Source organism: Eschrichtius robustus, chromosome 16 (genome assembly GCF_028021215.1).
Source record: "Eschrichtius robustus isolate mEscRob2 chromosome 16, mEscRob2.pri, whole genome shotgun sequence".
NCBI lineage: Eukaryota > Metazoa > Chordata > Mammalia > Artiodactyla > Eschrichtiidae > Eschrichtius > Eschrichtius robustus.
In genome coordinates this window covers 91,577,558-91,605,520 of record NC_090839.1, presented here as the reverse complement: position 1 = coordinate 91,605,520, position 27,963 = coordinate 91,577,558, and the positions used below count along the sequence as shown (strand labels likewise).

Genomic DNA, 27,963 nt, shown 5'->3' with positions numbered 1-27,963 from the left:
CGGTCCGGAGGCCGCTCCGGGCCCTCGTGCGGGAGCGGGGGCGGGGGCGGGAGCGGGAGCGGGCGCGGGCGGGGCCGGGTGGGGAGCGTGAGCCGCGACAGGGCGGGAGGGGCGGGCGGCGCTTCAGCAGGTGGGGGCTAGGTGTGCAGCTGGGACAGGGCCCCGCAGGACCGCGACGGCACGCCGCCACGTCGCCAAGGATTCCTGCTCCTTGGGAACCGGCTCAGAAGCTGAGCTCTCAGCGCAGAAGTGTCGGTGCCCGTGGTCGTCACTTGCCAGCATAAATGCCAAATTTGGGGTAAAAGAAAATTGAATTGCATTTCCCCATTTGTCACTAGAGAGGCAGCTTTACCCAGGATGTTCCCGGGATGTGCGTTTGCACTCCAGGGCAAAGGACCCCGGGTCGGGGGATGGGGGCGCCAGGGGAGGAGCTCGGGGGTGACACTGCAGGGAGATGAGTGCACAGGACGTCTGGGGCGTGTAAACGTGCCGAGGGGGCTGGGCAAGGAGGCTGGTGTGGATTAGTGCTGAGTTCATGGCGACCTAAGCGAGTAAAACCCGTTAGGACGGTTGTTATATTGAGGGGAACAAAGTTTTGCAGGAAGAGATTTGGCTGAGCTTTGAAGAGCGTTTACATAGATAGTCTTAACGTGGAGACGGCGTGGCTCTAACTAAATTTATGACATGACTGCACTGGGAGGCGGGACGTAGGGGCCCGTGTTCTGTACAGACAGGGCGGTGACAGCCCGAATGTCAGCCACAAGAGTCGGGGCAGCAGGGGCGGGGCAGGAGCTGTTGTCCCACAGGCTGACAAGTCTTGAAACTGTGTGCACCTCACTCATTAAAACGACACAAGTTAGAGGAAGCAGGCAGTGCCCCTGGAATAACTGTTAAGGCAAATAATTTGCTGGAATCCATAGCGGCTCTCAGAGTCATCTCATCGGTCCCCAAATCTTGGCATGTCGCCCATCGTGTGTGGGGGGGGGGGGGCTGACCTCCTCCCAGGGAGCTCTGGCAGCCCTGGGTGAAATGGGCGGGTGGCCAGGTGGTGGGGCTCTTGCTCGGCCCAGTCCTGCCCCTAAGACTCCCTGGTGCACCCCAGGCCCCGCACCAGAGTAAACAGCTCGACTGGTCTCCAGCTGCCCTGTCCCTGCCCCCTGGGAAAGGCTCTTCTGAACGTCCCAGTCCCCAGAGGCGCTCGTACACCTTACTGTATAATTACATATTTATGTGAGAAAGGAGAGACCCAAGGTGCTCAGAGAGACAGCGCGGAGCTGCAGAGCTGGATGGGTCCTGCCCCCTCCAGGCACCTGCGGCCCCCCTCCTCCGTTCTCCCCTTTCCTTTGGGTGGCGCGGCCCCCTGAGCAAGAGGTAGTCGGGTTGGGAAGGCATATCCCTAGGGCTGCGTGCAGACATCGCGGAAGCAAGGCCTCTGGCTAGGTGCTTTACTATCCGCAAAGCCCCTTGCCCACCTGCAGGTGCTGCTCAGGGCGCTGTGGCTGGCGGTGCTCTTCGCTGAGCCCTCAGCGCCCAGGCCGGCTGCTCATGGGCGTCTGGGCTGCCGTCCAGGCGGGGCCCGAGGGATTCGGCATTGGTTGGGCGCTGGTATGTTAGGACCGGGAGCAGAGCCCAGCAGGCCTGGGGGCTCACAGTCATGGCTTCGGGGGTGCAGCAGCCAGCAGATGCTGCACCCTCAGATGGAAGTGGAGAGGCTGCCTGGGGGTGAGCGCAGAGGCCTGCAGCCCTTTCCGGATCCGGGCCGAGCCCCTGGATGCCACTGAGGGTAGAGGCCAGGCCTGGGGTCCTCCCTCCGCCCTGATTCTGTGAGCGGCCCCTCCTCCGACCCCTGCCTCTCACTGCTCCTAGATGGTGGCGCTCATGGACCCCGGCGAGGACCCTGAGGACACACTGCACACACACCGGTCCCGGGAGAAGACCTTCATCTTCGACATTGTGTTCGACCTGCACACCTCCCAGGTGCCCGGCCCTACCCACCACCCCACGGCCCCGCTGGGCCAGGCCCGCCAAGGGTGTCCTCATGTGGGAGGACTTGGCGGCCCGGTGACCTCATCCGTGATGTCTCATGGGGTCTCCCTGATGCACGAGGAAGTTGGTGCTCTGGGTCACTGCAGGGACAAGTAGCAGGCCCCTTCCATGGGTGCCGGGGGCCGCCAGGTGCCCGGGCTTTACACGCGTTCTCATTTATTCCTCCGTGTGTCCATGTCTGTCCACCCACCCATCCATCCAACAAAGCCGTGTGCTGTCCGCCATGGGGCTAGAACACACTGCCTGCCCACAGGGGCTCACACCCCAGCCAGGGAAACAGGCCCAGCTCTCTGGGCAGACAGGTTTCTTCTATTACCGAGATCTTAATGGCGTCGGAAGTAGAAGGACCAGGTCATCGTCAGTTATTGAGCAGCTATTGCATGCCAAGTGCTGTGCTTAAGTGCTTGACACGCCTTGTCTTCCAAGCGTCACAGCAACTCTGTAAAATACACGGTGATATTATCCCCACTTTACAGGTGAGGTGTTGGCTTAAGGAGGTCAGCAACTGGCCTGAGGTCACACAGCTAGAGAGCTGCAGAACCAGGACAAGGTCCCAGACAGTGTAAGTCCAAGGCTGGAGGAAAGCAGCACCAGCTTTGGAGTCTGTCCAACCAGGGCTCAGATGCTTCTGACTCGTGTCACCAGCCAGGGCTGTTGGGACAGTTAAGTGAGATGAAGAGCAGGCCCAGAGGGGGTTCAGGGAAGACAGAGGAAGGGGGACCGTCCTTTCTATCCAGTCCAGCCAAACGCCCACGCCCTCAGACACCAGCCCTGGAGGTGCCCTTCCTTGAATACCCCTGTGGACAGGGAGCTCACTACCCACACACTCCTACCGCTACGTACTGCTGCCCTAAATGAAATTCCGCCAGCCCGAAACTTTCACTCCTGGTCCTGGTTTTGTCCCATAAGAGGAGTCACAATGCCCTTCCCGGATTTCCCAACCCTGTCACTACTTTCCAGTCCTTTGCATTCTTTTTGATTTCTCTCAATTCATGCAGAAGCCCTGGAAAGGACTCATACCTGTTTGGTACCAAACCTGTCAGGCCTCATGGTGGGAGTTATCACTTACATTCTCGTGCGATCCTCCCTCACCGTGGTCTCACCGTGGGGCTCGGCGTGGTCCAGGCGGCTGCAGGACTGGGGTGGGGCTCGCGCCGTGGCTGGGCTGGCTGCCACTGTGGAGGTCCCTGTCCGTGTCCAGGGGGAGCAGGGCGTTTGCAGGCATCACACACCTGTCCTCTCCAGACAGCCAGGTGCCCGACCCTGGTCGGAGTGTGCATTTGCCTGTCTTCCTTCCGTCTGTCTGCGGCGAGATGTGTACTTGCCACCCCCCAGCACTTAGTGGAAGGCGTCATTTCTGGATACAACGCGACGGTGTTTGCCCACGGCCCCTCAGGTGCTGCCAAAGGCCGGTGTCCCCCGGAGGGAATGAGGTTGGTGGCAGCGGAGCTCTTCCTAACAGCACAAAGCACCTCGTATGTGCTGGCCTTGCGCTGGTCCCTCTGCATCCGTTGGCTCCTTTGGTTCTTTCAACAGCCCTGAAAGGCAGGTAGAACGATCCCCCTGTCACAGATGAGAAAACTGAGCCTCAGAGGGGTAAAGGGACTTCCCCAAGGTTACACAGCTGGTAGGAGTGAGTGTGGAACTCAACCCAAGCCTACACTTTTCTGCCCATGAGAACCACAGATTTCTCCTCTGTAGTTACAAGTTGGGGTCGGCAAACACTCGCGAAGCTAAGCTACCTCTCCGCCTGAAAACTAGAATCACAGAGGGTCAGAGCTGGACGGGCCTTAATCCCCTCCCTATGCAGGTGGGGAAACCGAGGCCCTGAGAAACCTGGTCCGAAGTCACAGCTTGGTTATGGCATTCATTCATTCATTCTTTCATTCAACAAACATTAGGGAGCACCTGCTATGTGCTATGCTCTAGCAAAGGAAGAGGGCCATCTGGTCCTTCGTACAGGGCGAACGGGTAAGGAGGAGGCGAGGATCCCATGAAGAGGGACCGCTTAGAAAGTTTAACACATACGTTAATTCTCCTATTATGAGAACAACACAAACACCTTAAAGCGAATATGGAGAGAAGTACAGACATCTCTTGGGCCTCTCTCCTCTGATACTGTCTGCATCTTCGCTTTGTATCCTCCCGCTTTCGCTGCCCAGCTTTTCTTCCCCACAGTAGCCATCAGGCTGCTCAGACAGGGTTTTTTTTGTTCTTGTTTCCAAAATGGAAACTGAGCATGTCAGAGCAGCCAGGGCGGTTTGCACAGTACAGGCGGCAGGTGTGACCAGGCTCCGGGGGGGCCCGAGCCCAGATCAGGAGCCCTGCCTTGGTGGGCATCCCATGCCTCCCACAGGTGCCAGCAAGACCCACACGATGCTGCGCATGGACGCGGGGCCCGGCATCTACCTGCAGATGCTCACTGATCTCTTCCAGGCCGTTGAGGAGACCCGTGAGAGCACGGACTGCAGCGTGTCCATGTCTTGCCTCGAGGTGAGCAGCCCACCCCCTCGGCTGCCCTGTCTGCAAAATGGGCCTGATCATGAGTGCGAAACCCCACGTGTTACCCCAAGGGCCCCCCAGCCTGTGGGAAACCTCAGGGCATCCCAGACTTCTCTGGAGATGCAAAGCCCCAGTGATAGGTAAGCCCCTGTGCTTCTTTTGCATCAGACCTACTGCTTCCAGCGTTTCTGTCTCATCCCAGATTTATAACGAAGTGATCTGGGACCTCCTGAACCCGTCCTCAGGGTTTCTGGACCTGCGGGAAGATTCTAGGGGCAGCATCCAGATCGCAGGCATCACGGAGGTCTCCACCTCAAACACCCAGGAGCTGAGGGTCACGGGGGCCCACGGAGGGACATGTGGCTCCTCCATGTCAGCCACGCTCACCAGCGCTCACAGAGCAGAGCCAGACACACAGCTCCAAAGCTGCTTTCGAGCTAAGGGAACAGCAAACTTCTGCACCACGTCCCCGCTCTCCTCGCCTGTGCTCCGGGCAGACATCACCAATGGATCACGCACTCTTCCCTCTGTGTCCAGGTGCAGGTGGGGATTCTTTTTTTGCAGCACTCCAGGCAGTCGCAGTCAGAGTCGGCTTCAGGTCTGAAATCTGTTTGCCATCTTGATCCTAAGTATGGCTCCCATAACGAGGGCGAGCTGTAAACATTTCTACAGCCCTCTCTTTCTCTCTCCCTCCAGTCTCTCTCTGTGCAGCCCTTGGGGTGGGCCTCCCGTCTGCTCAGAACATTTCAAAGGTTCTTGATTGCCTCTGAACAGCATGGACTTCTCGGCCCCCAGGCCCTGGATGACCGTGTGCTCTAGCCATGCTGGCGTAGGCATGAGGCCACCTGCCCTTAGCACCGTCCCTCATGGGTTCCAGGTGCAGGAGGGGAGACTTCTTGCCTATTCTTTAATAACAACAACCATATGAGTCTCTCTCCACAATGCTCTGTGGTCCTAGCATGCCTGGCACACAGTAGGTGCCCAGCAGAGGCTCACTGGCTTGATTTCCACAGCTGCTTGCGCACAAGTGGGTTTCAGGCCACTCGCCAACTCCAGCAAATCTGTACAACTGCCTGGAGTTCCATATGGAAAAGGGCTTGGTGGGGGAGAGATGGGTAATCCATTGGTGATGTCTGCCATGGGTAGAGGAGGCAGAAATGGTGACACAAGTGTCAGCAATCTGCCATTCCTGCTGGATTAGTTGACTCGATTAATTAATCTCTTCATGCCACAAACCAGAAATTGCTTCCACTGGATGCGGTTCTGCCATCAGCATCCCAGCCGGGGAAGAGCTGCCCGAAGGAGCTCGGGAGGGCACATCTCCTTCTCTTGTTCTGCAGGGAGCATGTGGCTACTTAGGGGCCCTTGACCGTCTGCCCGCTTCTGCCTCTGTCCTCAGACCACGCAGCTCCTCACCAAAGGCAACTGGCAGCGCACACAGGAGTCCACCGCCACCAGCAAGATGTCGTCCCGCTCCCACGCCGTGCTGCAGGTCACCGTGCACCAGCGCAGCCACGGCACAGACATGACAGAGGAAGTGCACATTGGGAGGCTCTCCATGGTGGACCTGGCGGGCTTGGAGCTGGCGCCTCAGGTTCCTGTCCTCTTCGTCTCCGTTACTCGCCTTGTGTCCATCTGCCCTTTAGTCTGGGAGCAGGACCCTGTCCGTCCTTGTTGAACACTGTCTCCAGCACCTAGGACAGCACCCGGTCGAAGGGAGGTGCCCGCTACACGTTTGCTGAGTGAATGAATTCTCAGCAGGTATTGGGGGTCACTCCCGCGGAGCCAGTATTTATGGAGGGCTTCCTGTGTGGCAGGCTCTCCCGGGCACCAGAGACGTGAAGATGAGCAACCCCCAGACCCTCGCCCGCGGGGGGCTCTGAGCCTCTGGGGGCGGGCGGGAGACAGATGTGTAGCTGGTAATTACAGCACGGGGAGGCCTGCGCCTTGAGATTCGGGGTCACACAGAGGCTGTGGAGCCCAGAGGAGGGTGGGGCCTCGGGGCTGAGCCTGAAAGGTCATCAGGAGTTCGGTGGGTGGAGGGAGCAGCGTGTGCGGGGTGGCTGTCGGGATGCCCTCCGAGGACCTGCCTGCTGCGCCCGCGCCCCTGGCTTGCTGTCCTTCTTGGCACCTGTTGCTGGGAGGGAGGGTTGTGCGCACCGTTGCCCCAGGGGCCGGAGCGGTCTTTGAGGACAGGACCCAGCCCAGCGCCAGGAACAGAGAAGGTGCCTGATGGAGTCCAGGTCAGAACAACAGTAATATTATCAACAAGGGACGTTCTCACGTCCCCCTAATGCACCAGGCACTTAGCGTTCATCACCCACCTAATCCCCCGACGCCCGTAGGGTAGGCGGCCTCATGCCTGGCTTACAAATGCACGGCTGAGACTCGGGGTGGTGTGACTTCGCCTGCACAAAGGTATCAGGTGGATCCAGCCTTTGGACCTGGAGGGATCTGGCCCAAATCCATGCCTTTCACTGATGATATTTGTCCTCCAGTTTGCAGGCTATGCTCTGAGTCCTTGGGGTTTGTCAGTCATTGCTTTGCTTCATTCAGTCATTCATTCGTTCACCTGCCCTGCACCTGGCCCTGCCCTTGGTGCCTGGGCTGCTGAAAGGAGCAGAGCCTGGCCAGCTGGCCCAGAGGCCGACAGGTTCAATGTATTGTATTAATGTGGTATGAAATTTGAGGTACAGTAAGGCCAACAGATCAGGAGATGACTGCCATTGAAGAAATAGTTTGCTACTCACAGCTCCCAAGAGGAGGGGGCAGGAGAAGCCAGGCCGGGCCACACGGGGAAGCACCAGGGTTGGTCTGGAGGCAGAGGGAACAAGGGGAAAACATGGGCCAGAGCCTCTCTTGTGACTTCCATGGGAAGGCAGGCTGAGCACTGGCCAGTTTGAATAATTCCAGCGGGCTCTGGGGCACAGAGGATGTCTTTGGTTGTCTGGTACCTGCCCTGGGTGATGAGGGCAGGTAGACAGTGGCCCAGAGTGGGGGAGCCCCAAGGAGGAGGGGGTGGGGTGAGGGCTCTGGGTTGGCTGGTTTGCTTTTGAAAGGTGTGCTCACGGGTGACTTGTTATCAGAAGGAACTGGCAACCCTGGGAGGGACAGCAGGGCCCCAAGATGCCAAAACATTAGGATACGGAAAATAAAAGACGTGGTTCATACACAGACAGATGTGGGCACAGACAGTTTCGTGTAGACCAAGCCGAGTGTGATGGAGCCCTGGGAGTCTGCCCGTGCCAGCTGGACTTGGCCATGTGCTCAGGGGGCAAGGTGGAGACCAGCCTCCTCAGATCTTAGCTCTTGGAGAGGCCATTGGACAGGGGTTCAGGCCCTAGGTTCTTGTTCTCCCTCTGCTGCAAATAGCTGTGTGCCTTTGGTCAGGCCCCTGTCCCTCTCTGGGCTGTATACTCAGGTGGCCTAGGGGCTGTCTTCAGGCCTGGTTGCCTATCACAGTCTGTCATTTCTTCATAGAAAATCACTCACAAAAGAGTTTGTTCCAGGGCACAAGGCCTCTGAGCAAAACCCCAAATTCTGTGGCACAGACACGTGACACGTGAGCAGCTGCCGTGGCCTGGGTCATGCTGGCAGCTCCCACTCAGTGAAAGTAGCAGCTCATGTTTACTGCTCGCTTCTGTGGGCCCATCTCTGAGCTGGCCTCTTACACACGTTGCCCGTCAAATCCTCACCATGACCAGAGCAACTGCCTCTTTTGACAAATAAGGAGACTGAGACAGGCTGGGAGACTTGTCTGAGATGTCATTTAAGCCGTTCTCAAGCCGTGCTCCAAACTGGCTCTAAAACCCATGTCCCTTAAAGAGAAAACGTTATTTTCCTTTCTGATTTCAAATGTAACCGAATCAGTGCAGAAAATATGGAAAATATGGTTAAGCCAAAGGAAGAAAATTAAAGTCCCCACAATGGCTGCACTGAGAGGCAATCATCCCGGTGGCAGTTTGGCGTGTGTCCTCCTAAGGCCCCTTCAGGCATCTTTATACATTTGTTCAGTGCTCAGACATCCAGCCACACTGTGGGCCAGACGCCTGCCGGTGTCCAGGCTCTGGGGACAGATGGCCAACCAAGGTGACAGCTCCATCATGGAACTCACGTTCTGTGGGGAGCAGTTAGGGAAATAACAAACGCATAAAAGAGCGAGATAATTGCCGAGAGAGCCAAGCAATTTGAAGGAAACATACAGGGTGGCGTGGTCCCCCCGTGGAGTGAGGGGGGTGGGCACTCCCGCAGGAGGACCACTAGGCTGAGACTGGGAGGGCGAGAAAGCTTCGGCGTGGGGGGGCTTTCTCGCGAAAACACACGCATTCGTATTTTTATCATAAAAAGGGGACTGTTCTGCCCAGGCATCCCTCTGAGCCCTTTGTAATCTCATTTCACAGAGAGCATCTTTTCAACATTGGTAAACACTCTACCTTACCCCCTTGCCTGGCTGTGTGGTATTCCACCGCAGAATCTGGTGTCGTTTCTCTCTCCAGTCCCTGGGCTGTGGGAGTGTAGTCAGTGCCTCCACCCTGAGCCTCCCAGGGTGGGGTGGGGTTATCACATCCTCTGGACCTCAGTCCCCTCCCCACGGGGCCTGGGGTGGGGAGATGGCAGGGTCTGGGGGGGGAGGACCACCTCCCCGCCAGCTGGCTTCTTCTCACTCAGACCCAGAACCGAGGCAAGAGGATGAAGGAGGGCGCCCCCATCAACCGCTCCCTGCTGGCGCTGGGCAACTGCATCAACGCACTCAGCGAGAAGGGCGACAGCCAGGCGCAATATGTGAACTTCTGGGATGCAAACTCACGCGTGCCTGCTGAAGGTATGAGCCCCAGGCCAGAGACAGGCGTGGCTGCAGCATCTGACTGCATCTTTCAGGATTTACCTGGGCTTAAGGGCACTTCCAGGAACCCCTGAAAGCAGGAAAATCTCTGCTTTATCTGGAGAAACCATCTCTAGTCACTGCTCGAATCCCCCCTCCATCCCTCTGAGTGTGTTCCAGCCCATGCTTGTACACTCCTAGGGACAGGGAACTCACTACCTCACCAAGGCTGTCTGTCTCATCACAGACGGTCTGAGAAAATTCCTCTTCATACTGAGCTGAATGCTGTCACCTCTATTCTACAGCAAGGCAGGGTGTAGGTAAACAGATAGGAAAGCAACAAATAAATGGTTCTGTAAGTTTGGCCTCTTGGTCTAATCTACCTGCATCAGAGTGGAAGTCAGATGGGGCGGGCCTGCAGCAGGTCCATCTCATCCTGAGAGTCACCTCCCTGAGCATTGACCCCTTGGTCCAGCCTCAGCTGCCCTTCTCAGGGTTTGGAGCAGGAACCCCAGATGGGCTGGTCCAGAGGAGCCCGGGACGGGTAGGGGAGGGATGGCGCCCCCGGGCAGGTGGGAACCCCGGTTCCCACCACCCCCAGCTGGCGCCTTCCACTGAGCAGGATGCCCTGGGAGGGAACAGCCGGATGGTGATGATTGCCCACATCAGCCCAGCCAGCACGCACTTCGAGGAGTCGCGGACCACCCTGCTGTACGCGTACCGAGCCAGGAACATCAAGAGGAGGGTGGGCCGCTCCCTCCCACCTTCCCTCACCCGCTCCCTCTGTTTTACTCTCCCGCCTGCTCACTGAGTTCTACAGCTCTCCCTCCAGAGGCTCTAGGGGAGGGTCCCTTCCAGCTCCCATGGCTGCTGGCGCTTGGCTTGTGGCCACATCCCTCCAGTCTCTGCTCCGCCTTTACGGGGCCTTCTCCTCCTCCCTCTGCTTCTCTCCTTCTCCTCTTTTATGAGGGCAGTTGGCATTGATTTTAGGGCCCTCCCTAATCCGGGATGATCTCATCTCAAATCCTTAATTACATCTGCAAAGACTCTTTTTTCCAAATAAGGCCACATTCACAGGGTTCAGGGAAGGGACTTATCTCTGTGCCTGGCATCGCTGTAAGCTCTCAGTGTGATCTGATTTACTTAATTCTCAACAACCTGCTCCCTAGGAGGTAGGTCCTATTATGATCCCATCTTACGGAGTGGGCAGCTGAAGCACAGAGAGATAAAGCAACTTCTCTAACCTACCACAGCTGGGGCAGAGCTGGTGTTGGGGCCCAGGGAGCCTGGCTCCGGAGTCCATGCCTCACACTGCTGTGCTGTTCTGTCTACACTGCTGTACTCAGTGTAAAGGATTCATCTCTTAAGGCTGTGTGACAGTCAATGAGATAATGCACATTAGCGACTTAGCACAGGAGTGAGTAGTGGCCAACATATGATAGGTGTTATTTTACTATCATTATTACCATGTGTCGACAGACGAGGGATGAGCCCTTCCCAATGTCCAGCTCTGAGCGAGGCGCCACCATAAAACCATCATCGGCATCAGCACCAACATCATCAGAGCTTCTGCTGCCACACGAACCCTGAGCTTAGCAGAGGAGAAGGCAGCTATGAGACAAGAACCCACACAGATGAGTGTTTCATTGCCAACTGTGGCAAGTGCTCTAAACGAAAGCCACAGGGCGCCGCAAGGAAGAACCACAGAGAAGGCCGAGTTTAGAGGGGTCTTCCACCAAGGGGGACTGGCTCCGGCAAGGGAGCTGAGCCCCGAGCGCTAAAGAGAGTGTGTCTGTGCAGACTGAGGGCCAGTGTGCACATCTGGTGGAACTTCAAGTGCGTGTGCCCTGCGGCCAGCAATGTCACTTTCCGCATCTACCAAAGAGAAACTCAGACCCACGTGCTCAGGGAAGTTGTGTCACAGGAAAGCTCCAAAGTGCACGTTGAAGAGGAGGGGACAGGCGCCTGCTGTGTCCCTGTTCCGGCCCGCTCTGCAGCTGTTACAGAGAATGGGGTAGACCCATCTGTGCAGACGGACAGCCTCTAAGACACACCGTTAGACCAGAAAAGCAAGTTAAAGAACAGCAGCTACAGTCTGATATAATCTACGTAAACCCCCCAAAGCTGAACCCACACCCCCAAAACTCCCCATGTGTATCTCTCTAGATACATGTATATGTATAAAACCGCACAGAGAAAGATTCGGAAGGGCACACACCAAAATGGTAGCAGTGGTTACCCAAGGGGAGGGTTTTCAAAAACCTCTCCATGGATTGTTTGAATTTTGGTTTTTTTGTGGCAAAATATACATAACATAAAATTCACCCCTTGAACCATTTTAAACGGCCCAGTTCGGTGGCATTAAGCACATTCACATTGTTGTGCGACCATCCCCACTGTCCGTCTCCAGAACTTTCATCTTCCCAAACTGAGACTCTGCCCAGATTAAACACCGACTCCCTCCCCTCCCCGACTCCTGACCCCTACCCCCTGCTTTCTGTCTCTGTGACCCTGACTCTCCCAGGGACCACACATGTGGATCATACGGTGTTTGTCCTTCTGCATCTGGCTTATTTCATTTTTCATCATGTCCACCTATGTTGCAGCAGGTGTCAGAATCTCCTTCCCTTTTAAGACAGAATAGTACTGATTTAAATTTTCCTGACAAAACGTGCTTGCGTCTTTCTGGCATAAATCCATTGGGTGACAGGTGTCCTTCGCGGGGCAGCCAGCTGGCCCTGACCTTGGCCATGTCCCGTCACCAGGTCAAGCGCAACCTGCTGAATGTGTCCTGCCACATCGCGCAGTACGCGGACATCATCTCCGACCTGGGAAGGCAGATCAAGCACCCCAAGGCCAAGGTGGAGAAGCAGGAGAAGGAGAAGAGAAGCATCCCGGCGGCCGGGATGCTCAAGGTAGGGCCGTACACGCACCCAGTGCCTCCTGCTGCTGGGCCGTCCGGGACACCAGAGGCCCACTGTGTCCTCCTGCCCCTCCTGGAGCGGTGTCTGCACTGAGTGCCCCACACGGGGTGACCGCCGAGCCCGGCCTGGCCTTTTTTTAAAAAATATTTTATTTATTTATTTATTTTTTTGGCTGCGTCGGGTCTTAGTTGCCGCACGCGGGATCTTTCACTGTAGCACGCAGGCTTCTCTCTAGTTGTAGAGTGCAGGCTCAGTATATGTGGCGCGCGGGTTTAGTTGCCCCGTGGCATGTGGGATCCTAGGTCCCCGACCAGGGATCGAACCTGCGTCCCCTGCATTGGAAGGTGGATTCTTAACCACTGGCCACCAGGGAAGTCCCCCGCGGCCTCAGGGAGCAGGCTTCTCTCTGCTCTCTTCTAATCTCTTCCTTCATATCTTTCTTCAGCTTTTCTTCTTGCTGCCTATTTTTTTTTTCCTCCCAAATCAGTTTGGTTTTTTTTAATCTTTTCATTTTGGAATAATTTTAAAGTTACAGAAAATTTGCAAAGATACTACAGAGTTCCCAGCTTCCCCTAATGTTAACGTCTAGGGCCTTCCAAAAAAGTGCATTGAGGCAAAACTCACACCACATAAAATTCACCATCTTAAAGCAAACACTTCATTCAGCACATCCACCGTGTTGGGCAGCAGCTGTTTCTGTCTCGTTCTGAAACGTTTCCACCCCAAAGTGAAACCCATACCCACTAGGCAGCCTCTCTCCATCCCTCCCTTCTCCCCAAATTGGCTTGATCTAGGCCTCCTTTTGGGGTAGAGCACACCATAGTTTTACCCTAAAATTAATCAGTACGTTTAAAAGGTGCCCATAAAAAATACCTGTAACGAAGTCAAGTAAACATATGTACACACACACGCGCGCGCGCGCGCGCGTTCTTTTGGCTTATTAAGATAAGTTTTGGCATAGTAAATAAAGGATTTTTGAAAATCAATAAGAAAGAACCAACAGCCCAATTAAAACATGAGGGTGAGGAAATGAATAGGCAATTCAGAGAGTTTCTAGTGGCCATAAACATAGGAAAAGATTCTCAATTGCTTTAGGAAACAGAGATACAAATTGAAACAATTTTCACTTATTGGACTGGCTAAAATTAAAATGTGAAGTAGTATTAAATGGATAATATAAAATAAAGTGTGGAAGGCAGCCTTAACCACTATTATTGGGAGTCTAAATTAACACTTCTCTTTGGAGGCTGTTTTAGCTGCATCTTTTCAAACTTTAAGTGTATGTGTTCTGTGCCCAGCAACTTCCCCCAAATCTACCAGGAGACGCATGCGCTCACATGCCCATCAAAGGGGATGGGACGGGGCTTCCCTGGTGGCGCAGTGGTTGAGAATCCGCCTGCCAATGCAGGGGACATGGGTTCGAGCCCTAGTCTGGGAAGATCCCACATGCCGCAGAGCGACTAGGCCCATGAGCCACAATTGCTGAGCCTGCGTGTCTGGAGCCCGTGCTCCGCAACAAGAGAGGCCGCGATAGTGAGAGGCCCGCGCACCGCGATGAAGAGTGGCCCCCGCTTGCCGCAACTAGAGAAAGCCCTCGCCCAGAAACGAAGACCCAACACAGCCATAAATAAATAAATAAATAAAATTAAAAAAAAAAAAAAAAAGGGGATGGGACAAGCTAACTGGTGGGTCCCTCCCATGGATCACCCTGCAGGTGCTACAGAGAATGGGGCAGACCCATCTGTGCAGACGGACAGCCTCCAAGACCATTGCTAGATGAGAAAAGCAAGTTAAAGAATAACAGCCATAGTCTGATATAATTTACCTACCAGAAAACCCGTATATCTCATCAGTTACAGATATATGTACAAAACTGCACAGAAAAAGATCCGGAAGGGCACATATCAGAATGATAGCAGTGGTTTCCTGTGGGTGGGGGACTGGGGTTGGGGGGAGGGCAATCAGGTAGATGATCAAGTCTTGATGTATTATTTGAATTGTTATCACAAAAACGTGTTCCTGTATTAGATGTGTAAATACATCATATTTAAAACGTTTCCTGATTGTTATAGTAATATGTGTTTATCATTCAAATCTTGGAGTATGCTGCAAAGTGTAAGAAGAAAATAGAACTCACTCATAATCCCACAACTTGCAGATACCACTGTTAGATTTAGCTATTTCCTTCCAGTCTTTTAAATAAATCCGTACACACATGCACAGCAAAACTGGGAGTTGGGGGGGACATCCCTGGTGGCACAGTGGTTAAGAATCCACCCGCCAATGCAAGGGACACGGGTTCGAGCCCTGATTCGGGAGGATCCCACATGCCGCGGAGCAACTAAGCCCATGCATCACAACTACTGAGCCTGCACTCCAGAGCCCACGAGCCACAACTACTGAGCCTACGCACCACAAGTACTGAAGCCCATGCACCTAGAGCCCGTGCTCCGCAACAAGAGAAGCCACCGCAATGAGAAGCCCGCACACCGCAATGAAGAGTAGCCCCCACTCTCCACAACTAGAGAAAGCCTGCACGCAGCAACGAAGACCCAACAAAGCCAAAAATAAATTTTAAAAAAAAGTTGGAAGTTGGGATCAGGCAATGTCACACATTTAATGAGTACCTACTATGTAACAGGTGCATATCAGTGTTGGGGATGCAGGGAAGGAACGAGCCATACACAGACCTGGTTCAGAGTCGTCCAGCAGAGGAACTGCACGTGCAAAGGCCCTGGGGTGGGAGTGGGTTTGATGAGTTCAGGGGGCAGAGGGCCGCCCACGTGGCTGGCACCTGAGGAGCGGTGCGTGGTGGGAGCTGAGGCTGGAAGACATGGAACAGGGGCCTGGGTTTATCCTGACTGTAACGGGAAGCCAAGGAGACCTTGAGCAGGACAGCAATGTGTCAGGAGCCCCCCTTGAGCTGTATATTCGAGAAGTGGAAGTGAGACTAGGCACAGGGCAGGTGGGGGATTCTCCACGGCTGGGGTTTTGTCTGGAGACCATGACAGGAGTTGAGGAGGAGGCCAGGAGTGACCACAGTGGTCAACTGTGAACACCACGTCGAGGAGGGAAGTAGAAAGTGCTCACACTTCTGTTATGAGGATTTTCCAGTACTCACAGAAGGAGAAAAAACAGTAAAGCGAGCCCTCGTTACCCACTCTCCCGGCCTGCTTTCTTCCCACGCACTTCCCTCAGCCTATTATCTTGAAGCAAATTTCAGTCATCATATCATTTCATTCATAAATATTTCAGCCTATAATCCCTAAAAAATAAAGGCTCTTTACACATAACTACAGTATCATTTCCACACCTTAAAAAATATTAACAGTAATGTGTTTGTATCACCAGAGAGCCAATAGGTATTCAACTTTCCAACAATCTCAGCGACATCCTAAATCTCTTTTGTTTCTGAACTAGGATCCCGAGAAAGTCCACATCTTGAATTTGGTTGCTAAATCTTAATCTTTTAAGTCTCTTTTATTCTATGTGCTTTCCTGCTCCACTTCTTTGGGTTTTTCTTTTGATTGTTGTTGAAGAAACTGGGTCGTTTGTCCCGTGGAGTTTCTTACAGTCTGGTTTTGCCAATAGCATGTTCCTCTGTGCTTCCTATATGTCGTTGTCTAAAGGCTTGAAAGAGGAAGTTTAGAGAACTTTTCTAAAAAACAGAATTGAGAGCACGTTGTTTTTGCAATGGGGGCGATAGCTCAAACACAGCAAAGTGGATGGACCGGAGAGTTCTGGGGCTGGCGGGGCTGGCAGGGCCTGGGGGCTGCAGCTGTGCCTACAGGTGGGAGATTCGGGTCAGTGGAGGGTGAGATGTCCAGAGCAGAGGAGGCCAAGGAATGCAGGCCCTTGGGTGGCGACTGGATAGTCTCTGAGGACTTTGTTGTCATCAGGAGTGATGAGCAAGAAGCGGTGAGGAGAAAGTCAGAGAGACGGATGAGAAAATTTTCCATGGAGAAGGGAGTGTGGCCGAAGCACTGAGCAGGCACTGGTGATGGGGTGATAACACGCCCTTCAAAGGAGTTGGAGAAAAACACTCAGAGGGAATACATGTCCGGAAGGAGCAGGAGAACGCCTACCTCAGCTCCAGCCCCAGTGGTCAGAGGGGGACAGGAGAAAACACAGCCTCCCTGGGAGGGCTGCTTGGAGATAGACACGCCATCATTTTTTTCTGGCTTTACTGAGATATAATTGACACATAACAGTGTGTGAGTTTAAGGTGTACACGATGATGCCTTGTTACCATATATTTCGCATTTATTGCCACGGTAAGGTCAGTAACACTTCCTTCTCTTCACACAATTACTATTTTTTTGTTGAGGCTGTGAGAACATTTAAGATCTATTCTCAGAAACTTCCAAGTAAACAATATTGTTAACTAGTAGTCACCATGCTGGAATTAGATCCCCAGAACTTAGTCATCTGATAACTGGAACTTTGTACCCTTTGACCAGTGTCTCCCCACCCCCACCTCTGGCAATCACCCACCTGTTCTCTGTTTCTATGAGTTCAGCTATTTTTTTTTTAATGTATATTTAAAAAATTTATTTAATTAGTTTATTTTTGGCTGCATTGGGTCTTCGTTGCTGTGCACAGGCTTTCTCTAGTTGCAACGAGCAGGGGCTACTCTTCATTGCAGTGCACAGGCTTCTTGTTGCAGTGGCTTCTCGTTGCAGAGCATGGGCTCTAGGCACGTGCGTTTCAGTAGTTGTGGCACGTGGGCTCAGTAGTTGTGGCACATGGGCTCAGTAGTTGTGGCTCGGGGGCTCTAGAGCGCAGGCTCAGTAGCTGTGGTTCACGGACCTAGTTGCTCCGCAGCATGTGGGATCTTCCCAGGCCAGGGCTTGAACCTGTGTCCCCTGCATTGGCAGGCGGATTCTCAACCACTGCACCACCAGGGAAGTCCCCGTACTGTTTTGATTACTATAGCTTCATAAGATAGTTTGAAATCAGGATCTGTGTTGCCGTGTGCTTTGTTCTTTTTTTCTCAGGATTGCTTTTTCTACTTGGGGTCTTTTGGGTTTTTTTTTTTTTTCTACTTCTATGAAAAATGCCATTGGAATTTTGATAGGCATTGCACTGAATCTACAGGTGGCTTTGATTAGTATGGATGTTTTAACTATATTAATTCTTGTGATCCATGAACAAAGGATATCTTCCAATTTATTTGTGTCTTCTTCAATTTCTCTCATTGGGGTCTTACAGTTTTCACTGTATAGCTCTTTCACCTCCCTGGTTAAATTTATTCTTAAGAGTTTTATTATTTTTGATTCAGTTGTATATGGTATTGTTTTCTTTATTTCTTTTTCAGATAGTTCATTGTTAGTGTATAGAAATGCAACTTATTTTTGTATGTTGATTTTGTAACCTGCAACTTTACTGAATTCATTGATCAGTTCTAATGGTTTTTTCGTGGTGTCTCTAGGGTTTTCTATATAAAATCATGTCATCTGCAAACAGACAGTTTTACTTCTTCCTGTCTGATTTGGATGACTCTTTTTTTTTCTTTTCTGATTGCTCTGGTTAGGACTTCTAGTACTATATTAAATATGAGTGGTGAGAGTGGGCACCCTTGTCTTGTTCCTGATCTCAGAGAAAAAGCTTTCAACCTTTCACCATTCAGTATGTTATGTTAGCTGTGGGCTTGTCATAGATGGCCTTTATTATGTTGAGGTGCAGTCCTATACCTACTTTGCTGACAGTTTTTATCATGAAAGATGTTGGATTTTGTCAAATACTTTTCCTGTATTATTGAAATGATCATATGATTTTTGTCTTTCATAATATTAATATGGTGTACCATAATTACTGATTTGCATATGTGGAACCATCTTTGCATCCCAGAGATAAACTCCACTTGATCATGGTGTATGAGCTTTCAATGTGCCATGGATTTTGGGTTGCTAGTATTTTAATGAGAATATTTTCATCTATGTTCAACAGGGATATTGACCTGTAGTTTTCTTTTCTTATAGTGTCCTTGTCTGGCTTTGGTATCAGGGTAGGGCTGGCCTCATGAAACGAGTTTGGGAGTGTTCCCTTCTCTTCAATTTTTTGGAAGAGTCTGAGGATTGGTGTTAATTCTTCTTTGAACGTTTGGTGGAATTCACCCCTGTGCTTTTCTTTGTTGGGAGGGCTTCGATTACTGATTTAATCACCTTACTCATTATTGGTCTGCTTAGATTTTCTGTTTCTTCATGATAAAGGCTTGGTAGGTTGTATGTTTCTAGTAATTTACCCACTTCTTCTAGATTAACCGATTTGTTGGCATATAATTGATCATACTAATCTTATGAGCCTTTGTATTTCTGTGGTACCAGTTGTAATGTCTCCTCTGTGATTTATAATTTTATTTATTTGCATCTTCTCTCTTTTTTTTTTTTTCTTGGCAAGTCTAGCTAAAGGTTTGTCAATTTTGTTTATCTTTTCAAAAAAACAGCCCTTAATTTTGTTGATCTTAATTGTGTTGCTCTTTCCTGTTGTTTTCATGGATTTCTGCTCTCATCTTTGTTATCACCTTCCTTCTGCTAACTTTGGGTTTAGTGTGTTCTTCTTTTTCTAGTTCCTTGAGGTCACTGCTATCATTTTGAAGTATTCCTTCTTGGATCTTTTTCTGCGCAGTACTGTAGACATAAATGTATCCAGAGAGGTATGTGGTGTGTGTGTATGTGTATGGGGGAGTGGCTTTGGGTTTTTGTATAAGTGACTTGAGACTTTAGCTGTTATACTTTAACTTGTTTTTCTCAGCCATTGATGTGTCTTGGAGGCCGTCCATCTGCAGAGATGGGGCTCCCTCATCTCTGTAACAGCTGCAGAGTGTTCCATAGGATGTCCATACTGGAGTCTGCTTATCCTGTCCCCTCTGATGGGCACTTTGGGGCTTTCCAGTCACATAGCCTCCTTGCGCACATGGGTGCCTATTTCTCTTTGGTAGATCTGGGGCTCAGGTTTCTGCTGGAGCAAGAGGGTGAAGGAAAATTTCAAAGAAGAGTGGTTGTTGGTGATGACACACTGAGTCCCATGGGGCCAGCAGAGGGCTTCAGGGGCTGGTGGGGGTGGAAGATGGCGTTGTTGTAGAGCATCTATAAAGCTAGGTGATGACCAGGAAGCTTGGGCTTCTTTGGGGTCAGGGGTCAACAGGGATGCATGCCATAATGGCGCTCATCCTGCTGGCCTATTAGTTATTGGGACTGGCCTTGGTGATCTGAGGAGGTGGGCAGCGTCATGGAGGGGATGAGGGTCTCATGGTGAGCCCTGAGGGCATGAGGGGCTTCCCTTGGGTCCTGCTATGGAGAGCCTAGGGCAGCAGTGGGCAGCTTGTGTCCATGGCTCTGCCAGGATCATTCCTTTATGAGCATTTCCTAGGATATCATGTGTTCCCCAAAAGCTTTATTTTAATGACTGCAATGATTTGGCCATCTGGATGCATCATAATTTATTTAACCAATCCCAGATGGCTTGATGTTTAGGGAAAAGGAATCCCTTGACCACTGCCCTCAAAGTCAGGGGAACCAGCTGCATGTGACCAGAGTGGAGATATCTACTGGGACAGGCAGGGAAAACCATCGATTAATCACTGGATAGCTGTTAGGTAGGAACTGATCATGGGAAACAAAAAGACAAACTAGTTTAGTTCTGTGGAACTTATATTCCAGCAGGAAAGGCAGGTGTTGAACACTTACCACAAAATGTTACCAAATTATCGATATGCAGAAGACTGCCAAGGAGAAGGTAGGATGTTTTCAGAGCAAGTGGCAGATGGACCCAGATTGAGAGTCTAGGAATGTTCCCCTGAGGAAGTGAGGTCAGAGCTGAGACAGCTAGCCCAGCCCCATTCTTCCTTGGATTCCTGAGACTCAAATCCATGCAACCCAACCGCAAAACAGGCAAACAGAGAGTCTAAATCCCTCTAAATGAACCATCCGAGTATCCACCCATCCACCCATCCATCCATCCATCATCCACCCATCCATCCATCCATTCACCTGCCCATCCAGCCATCCACCCACCCATCCATCCATCCTCCATCCATTATCCACCCATCCATACACTGTATATAAAGCCTGTCCTTGGACCTGATCCTGTGCGGCCAGGCAAGCATGGATTCAACCCTGGCCTAGGTGGCACTGCTCCCGGTGCAGCTGGCTCTCTTCCTGCCCCCAGCCGCCATCCCTCCGCCCGACACAGGGGAGCACAGCCGCCTGCAGATGAAGGAGATCCGGGTGCAGCTCATCGGGGGCTTCAAGGAGCAGCTGGAGATGCGACGCAGCCCGGTGGAGCTGGAGAACACCAGCCTCGAGCTGCACGTCGACGTGTCCCACTACCTGCCGACCATGGCAGAGTGAGCGTGCCCACCCTCCCAGGGATGGGCCGGGGAGGCCAGCAGGCCCTGGGGGCCCTGGGGTGGGGAGCTCCTTTTTCTGCTACTGTCCAGCCTCCCTCTACTGCCGGTGGGTCCCCAGGGGGACTTCAGCCAAGGGCACCCTCGCTGCCCTGCTCTCCTGGCCTGTGGCTAATCTGGGCCAGTGGGAGAGGCTCCCAGGCCCCTTCGACCTCCTTCTACAGGTGGAGTCCAGGGCCAGCCCTGGCAGGTTAGGGTCAACCCCATTTCACAGCGAGGATGTTGAGGGCAGAGGGGATGTGGGTTTGCCCGAGGTTGTGCGTCCACTCGGCCAGGGTCTTTCTACCATTCCACACGCACTCGCGGTTCACACCTACTGTGAGTGACTGACTGCCTGGAGAGGGACTCGCCGTGCACTTTGTCGTCCAGACCAGGAACACCAGAGGGTGGGGAGGCGCTATTAACAATCATGCTGGGATCACAGTGGGCAACCTAGGACACGTGTCCTCTCCGCTTACAGGCCCCAGCGCTGTGACTTGAGTCCATTTCTTCGCCAGTCCTCCCCCATTTCTCCTCCTCCTCCTTCCTTCCTGTTTATTTTCTTAATCACGCAAACAGCAGGGCACCTGCACTAGAGGAATTCTAATAAAGGAAGCGCTCCCTCCATCCCATCCGCTGCTCCCAGCCCTCGCTCCCTCTGGGGCCTCCTTCCTTGCAGTTTCCACATGACCCTCGTTGTAGTTTAGGTTCGGTCGGGCGCCCTGCGTGCACCTTTGGAGGCGTCGCCCTGAGCTGGGTCCTCACACTCCGTCCTCATGCAGCCCCGGGTGTGCTGCTGTCTCCAAGGTTTACAGCTGAGGGAACCGAGGAGCGTTTACGCGGCAGGCGGCCCACGTCACCCAGACGGTCCTGGGTGGGTCTGGGATTGGAGGCAGGGCGGACACATTGTCACGCGGCCATCCTGCCACAGATGTTTACCGATTCTTTACTTCCTTCCAGTTTTGCTCATGACCTCTTGTTCTTCATAAGCATAGAAGGCATCAGATAGCAGCCCCAATTCTGCCCCGTTTTCACGCCCACGCCTGCCAGTAGACCAGCTGGGACCAATAGGAACTCTGAGACAGGAGATGCCAGGGCTCACCAGGCTCCCCGGGCGTGGCCTGCGCTCTGACCCCTGACCCCTCTGTTGAGGCTGCAGCTGGGAGCGGGAGAAGACCCGCCACCTCGCGCACAGGGACAGGCCCCCTGAGAGGGACAAGGAGCCGGGGGAGGCCGACGGGGATGGGGACTCGGGCGGGTCCGCGGAGCCGCACGAGGTGGCCCTGGCCAGAGGGGAGGTCCACATGCTTCTGGCCGAGCGGCGGAAAACCGAGGCCCTCAAGGTGCGGGAGGGACCAGGCTCGCCACGGTCACAGCAGCGCTGCTGAGAGCTGCTAACACTTTCTGACGGCAGCCGGCGCGCCAGGGCCTCCTACAGTAGTCCCCCGGAGCAGGGCCGATCACGACCATACTACAGATGTGAAAACTGAGGCTCAGAGACGAGAGAAATTGTCCCCAGTCCCCAGAGAGCAGGACCCGACCTGAGCCTGACTCCAAAGTCCATGCCCCTTTGAGTTAGACTTATGGCTACACTGGGGGGGCACAGGGGGCCGCGGAAACGGGGCACGAGTGGTGGCGTGGGGTCCACCGAGACCCCCTGCCTGTCTGTGGGCGCCTGCAGTGGCCGCCGTGTGGGGAGCACTTTAGCCCCGCACGGCTCTCCATCGGCGTCCCTTCAGTCTCCCCGAGTCTGGTCTCAGGCGCATGGCACAGGAACAAGGAGCACGGTCAGAGGAAGCCCAGACTCCAGGCTCCTCTCTGGAGAAAGAGCTCTTCTCACATTCCTGTCTTCTGAGAAGAGCTGGCTATTTATGTGAGCTATTTATATAATAGCTGGTTATCTAATAGTCTCACTTCAGAAAAATGACAGAACTGGCGCTTGATGGAGCCTTTGGGGAAAATGCCAGTGAAGCTGGCTACTATTTCAGCCCCTTAGTTAAATGTTAGCAGGTGTATTTTCAGGCAAGTGGAGAAAACATCTGATGATGTCATGTTGCTAAAACAGGCAGTGTTTATTTCACTTAAAGGCTATTTGCCAAACCAAGAATCTCTTAATATTATTGCATCTGCCTGCAGCAATTTGGAGATTACATGATCTCACTGCAAGAGTCTTCCAACATTTAAAATTAAGAAAAACGCCTTTTTCTTAAAGAGATAATGTGCATCGGCAGAGAGTATGGCCTTCGAGAGCCAAGTATAGCTATTGAGCTGTAGCATGTAAATGTGAGTCTATTAATGAATTAATTAGTTGATCAATCAGTCAATAACAAATCAATGTTTTAAGTGTCCAGCTCAGTGCCAGGCCCTGAGGACATAAAGATGAACAAGATACTCTCTAAGACTTAAGCTGTCAATCTACTGGGAAGAGACACAACCAACTATGTACAACCCAGTATGACAGCAGGATAATAGACATAGCAACAGGGTGCTGGGCAGCCGGCGGAGGGGGCTGTTGATTCAGCCGGGGGGTCTGGGAGGACCTCAGGGAGGAGAGGAGGATCTTGCTAGGTGAGCTGAGCCAGCTCCGCCCAAAGTGGTCCCCTCTCGGTCCCAGAGGATGAAGACGCAAAAGGCTGGAGCACGTACTCTTGGGCTGCACCGGGGGCTGTTATGCGACCTGCTTCCAGGGACCGTGATTTGGGGGAAGGGATGTCGGCAGCTGCAGCCCCAGGCGTTACTATCTGGGGGCCTAGATGGAGTTACATGGTGTGGTGGCGATTTTAGGTGTCAGCTTGGCCAGGCCATCGTACCCAGTGATTCCATGAAATGCTAATCTAGGTGCCGCTGTGAAGGTATTTGGTAGGTGAGGTGAACATCTACAATCAGTTGACTGTAAGTAAAGATTATCCAGGATAGTGTGGCTGGGCCTCATCCAATCAGTTGAAAGACCTTACCAGCAAAAACTCAGGCTTCCCAGAGAAGAGAAAATTCTGCCTCAAGACTGTGGCATCAGCTCCTGCCTGAGTTTCCAGCCTGCTGGCCTGCCTGACGAATTTTAGACTCACCAGCCGCGATTCTTTAAAACAAATCTGTGTGTGAGTGTATGTATATGTGTGTGTATATATATATATATATATATATATATATATATATATATGTATATATACATATACATGCAAACATATACATAAATGTGTATGTATGTATTTATATACACATAAACATATATAAACACATATGTACATAAACATGGATAAATAGATATATGTATGTGTTTCTCTCTCCTATTGATTCTGTTTCTCCAGAGCCCTGACTGACCCACAGAGTAAGGTAAAGGGTCCCAGGCAGACCTCACAGGCCCCCCAGTCGGTTTTCTGCAGGAGGGAAGCAGTTCCCAGTGGCTGCAGTGGACAAGCTGTGCCTCCTGTCTCCCTGCTCCTTCTCATGTCCTGCTTTGGCTCAGGAGAACCCGGGCCTCCTTTGCAGACAGGAGGCCTGCAGTCTGGTGGCTGTAGAAGGCACCCCTTCAGAGAGTACTCTGTGAGGGCCAGGAACAGCTCACGAAGTCTTCATGGTGTGAAAACGGGCAGCCTTGGCGTCCCATAGCAGACACAGTGGCGAGGGGCGAGCCCTGGGTCTGTGTTCTTGAATAGCAAAGGCAAGGTACAGTGAGGCCAACAGATCCGGAGATGACTGCCTTGGAAAGATCGTTTGTTACTCACAGTTCCCAAGAGGAGGGAGCACGTGATGCCAGGCAGGGCCACACGGGGAAGCACCAGGTGTCAGAGGGAGGGGCAGTGTGATGTCTGTTGAAGGAGTGGACAAGGCAGGTGGGCAGGCTGAGGGCTGGCTGGTCTGGATCATTCCAGCGGGCTCTGGGGCACAGGGCCCATCCCTGGTTGTCTGGTACCTGCCCTGGGTGATGAGGGCAGGGGGACAGGGGCCCAGAGGCGGGGAGCCCCATGGAGGAGGGGGTGGGGGTGGGCTCTGGGCTGGCTGGTTTGCACTGGAGGGTGTGCCTGAGGGAGAGTGGCTCACTCTCTGTAGGACTTGGCCATCCTGGGAGGGGCAGTCCCTCCAGGGTCAGCAGGGTCCCCAGATGTGACAGCATCAGAACAGAAAGTAAAGGACACGGTTAATGCAGGGTGGCGGCCGCACAGCCTCAGAGCCAATCCCGAGTATCTTCATGAGCACAGTTCGCAAAGCCGAGCCCGTAAGAACGAGCAGACGTGGGAGCAGAGGCCCACGTCTGCCCGGAGCCCTGGGTCTCTCTGCCAGGCCGGGCTGGAGCAGTGTCTGGCCAACGCCAAGAAGGAGGCCTCGCCGATGGAGGAGCTGCCGCCCACGCAGGTCGTCAGCAAGGACAGCGGGAGGCGCTGCGACTGCTGCCAGGGCCCGCGAGCTGGAGGTGGAGGACACGGCACTGCAGGCCAACAGCCTGTGCAGGAAGAACCTGCTGTGCCAGAAGGACTTTGTGATCCAGTGCTGCCAGCAGCACCGGCGGCTCTGCGAGCAGATCATCCAGGACCAGCGGCAGCTGACTCAGTGTGAGGCCAGCCGCCCAGCCCACCCCGAGGCTCTGATCTCTATTAGTGCTACTTTCTGGAAAGAGGAGGCAGTGCACATGGTCCAAAAAACAAGTCACATCCCACATGGCAGTCCAGTAGACACCAGTGTCCCCGCCCACCGCTCCCGGTCACCTGCATGTCCCCCAGGCAGGGTCTGTGCAGGGCATGTGTGTGTAAACAGATTTCTTACACCAACAGGAGTGTACCATGCACGCCATGCTGTGCTTTTCCTCACTTACTCGCCCATCCTAGAAATTGTGTTATGAGTGAAACCTGCCTCATCTGCAGAAATGTGCATGATTTATTTAACCATCTCTGTTGACAAATACTGAGATTTTTTGCAGCCTTATGTTGCTGCGACCCTCCCCTCCTCCACCCCTTCTTTAGTGTTCAGACCCCATGTATAATGCACAACCCTGCTCCAGGTCAGCACCTGTGCAGGTGGCAACCCCCCTACCTGTCCTATTGCCTCTTAGCTCTGCCCCATCATCACCATCACCATCATCACCGTCATCATCGTCATCACCGTCACCACCGTCACCACCGTCACCACCATCATCACCGTCATCACCGTCATCACCGTCACCACCGTCACCACCGTCACCACCATCATCATCGTCATCACCGTCACCACCGTCACCACCATCACCACCGTCATCACCATCATCACCGTCATCACCGTCACCACCGTCACCACCGTCACCACCATCATCACCGTCATCATCGTCACCACCGTCACCACCGTCATCACCGTCATCATCGTCACCACCGTCACCACCATCACCATCACCATCACCAGGATCATCATCATCATCATGTTTTTATAGTCAACACTGATTTAGGCTGAATCACGAGTCTCCCTTTGGGGAGGCATCTCACAGTTCCTCTTATAATGGGGAAAAGGCACTTAAAAAAAAACCCAATGACACGGCTTCCCTGGTGGCGCAGTGGTTGAGAATCTGCCTGCTAATGCAGGGGACACGGGTTTGAGCCCTGGTCTGGGAGGATCCCACATGCCGCGGAGCAACTAGGCCTGTGAGCCACAATTACTGAGCCTGCGCGTCTGGAGCCTGTGCTCCGCAACAACAGAAGCCGCGATAGTGAGAGGCCCGCGCACCACGATGAAGAGTGGCCCCCGCTTGCCACAACTAGAGAAAGCCCTCGCACAGAAACGAAGACCCAACACAGCCAAAAATAAATAAATAAATAAATTAATTAATTAAAAAAAAAAAAAACACCAATGACAACATCAAAGAATGTTCTGGAAAAGAAATCAGGTTTACTTATAACCTAACCCCTTACCAGTCCCTGCCTGTGAGCAGTCAAATTTTGTCAGAGCCATAATTATGCTGTCTTTTAATTTCTTACTTTTTCTTGAGGTAAAATTTACATAACATAAAATTCACCATTTTAACCATTATAAAGTGTGCGACTCAGTGGCATTTAGTATGTCTACAGTGTTGTGCAGCCCTCACCTCTAGTTCCAAAGCATTTCCACGAGTCCCTAGAGAACCCAGTCCCGTCAGCAGTCACTCCATCCCCTCGCCCCCCAGCACCGGGCAACCATTCACCTACTTTCTGTTTCTGGGGATTCACCTCTTTAGGACATTTCCTATAAATGGAATCCTAGAATATGTGGCCTTCAGTGTCTGGCTTCTTTGGCTTAGCATAACGTTTTTGAGGTTCATTCACATCTAAGCAGGTGTTAGTGCTTCTCTCCTTTTAGTGGCTGAATAATATTCCATTGATATATCGCATTTTGTTTCTCTGTCATCAGTGGATGGACACTTGGGTTGTTTCCACCCTCTGGCTATTGTGAACAGTGCTGCTGTGACCATTCGTGTACAAGTTTGTACATGTTTGAACACCTGTTTTCAATTCTTTTGGGTATACACCTAGGAGTGGTTCTTTAACTCTTTTTTTTTGACCTCACCCCGCGGCTTGCAGATTCCCCAACCAGGGATTGAATTCGGGCGAAAGCGCCGAATCCAAACCACTAGACCAGGGAACTCCCATTCTTTAACTTTTAAATTAAATTTTATTTATCCTTTAGAATTGTTAATAATATTTTTTTATGATTAGAAGGCAATACCTGAACATAACAGAAAACTTTAACAATAGAAACATAAAGAAGACGATCTACAGGAACCCCACCTTCTAGAAAAATCTTTTATCAGGTTGGAGCATTTGCCTTTGAGCTTCCAAAAAAGATATTGTCTTTTTAACAAGTGGCAGATGTTTCGCCCCGTCTCTGCTTCCCGGACTCCCGCAGACGGCGGCCTCGCGCGGTGCCGGAAGCCCTGGAGCAGCGGTACGGCCTACACTCCCGGGAGCTGGGTGCAGACACGCTGAACCGCCTGCTGCGGCTGCACTCCGTGATGTCCAGCGCCCTGCCCGTGAGTCCGCCTCAGGCTCAGGCTCGTGCTCGGCGCCGTCCCCTCCTGCCCCGCCTGTGCGCTAGCCCTGGGGTCAGGAGGGACACCGGCCCTTGTAAAGGGGAGAGGAAACTTGGAAACCCCATGAATCAGGCTGCCTGGAGCCAGAGGTAATTGGGGATGGACGGGGCCGTGCCACGGGCCGGGGTCCAGGCAGGTTTCTGGTGAGGCATCCCTGGTGGGGCAGTGGGAATGCACCGTGTGCTGCTCTCACGGCAGGTCTGTGCGCTTGGCTGCCGTAAGGATCCCTCGTGGTGGACGAAAGCCGATGGGAAGGAAG

General features: G+C 52.7%; 1 protein-coding gene across 1 annotated transcript; it reads left to right on the top strand.

Moving 5' to 3' along the window:
* Positions 1-152: 152 nt before the first annotated feature.
* LOC137750218 (kinesin-like protein KIF19) lies at positions 153-26,633 on the top strand. The gene is made up of 10 exons (XM_068524583.1): positions 153-298; positions 1,867-1,977; positions 3,292-3,442; positions 4,403-4,539; positions 4,751-4,882; positions 5,948-6,142; positions 9,217-9,363; positions 9,990-10,115; positions 12,136-12,285; positions 25,725-26,633. Exons 2-10 carry the CDS (start codon positions 1,867-1,869, stop codon positions 26,073-26,075), a joined length of 1,500 nt encoding a protein of 499 aa, XP_068380684.1. The 5' UTR covers positions 153-298; the 3' UTR covers positions 26,076-26,633.
* The last annotated feature ends 1,330 nt before the right edge of the window (positions 26,634-27,963 follow it).

Coding starts and splice junctions, on each gene's coding strand:
- LOC137750218 (XM_068524583.1), top strand. CDS start 1,867: ATGGTGGCGCTCATGGACCCCGGCGAGGACCCTGAGGACACACTGCAC. Junction 4,540..4,750: donor TGTCCATGTCTTGCCTCGAG/GTGAGCAGCCCA, acceptor GTCTCATCCCAG/ATTTATAACGAAGTGATCTG. Junction 6,143..9,216: donor GCTTGGAGCTGGCGCCTCAG/GTTCCTGTCCTC, acceptor CTTCTCACTCAG/ACCCAGAACCGAGGCAAGAG.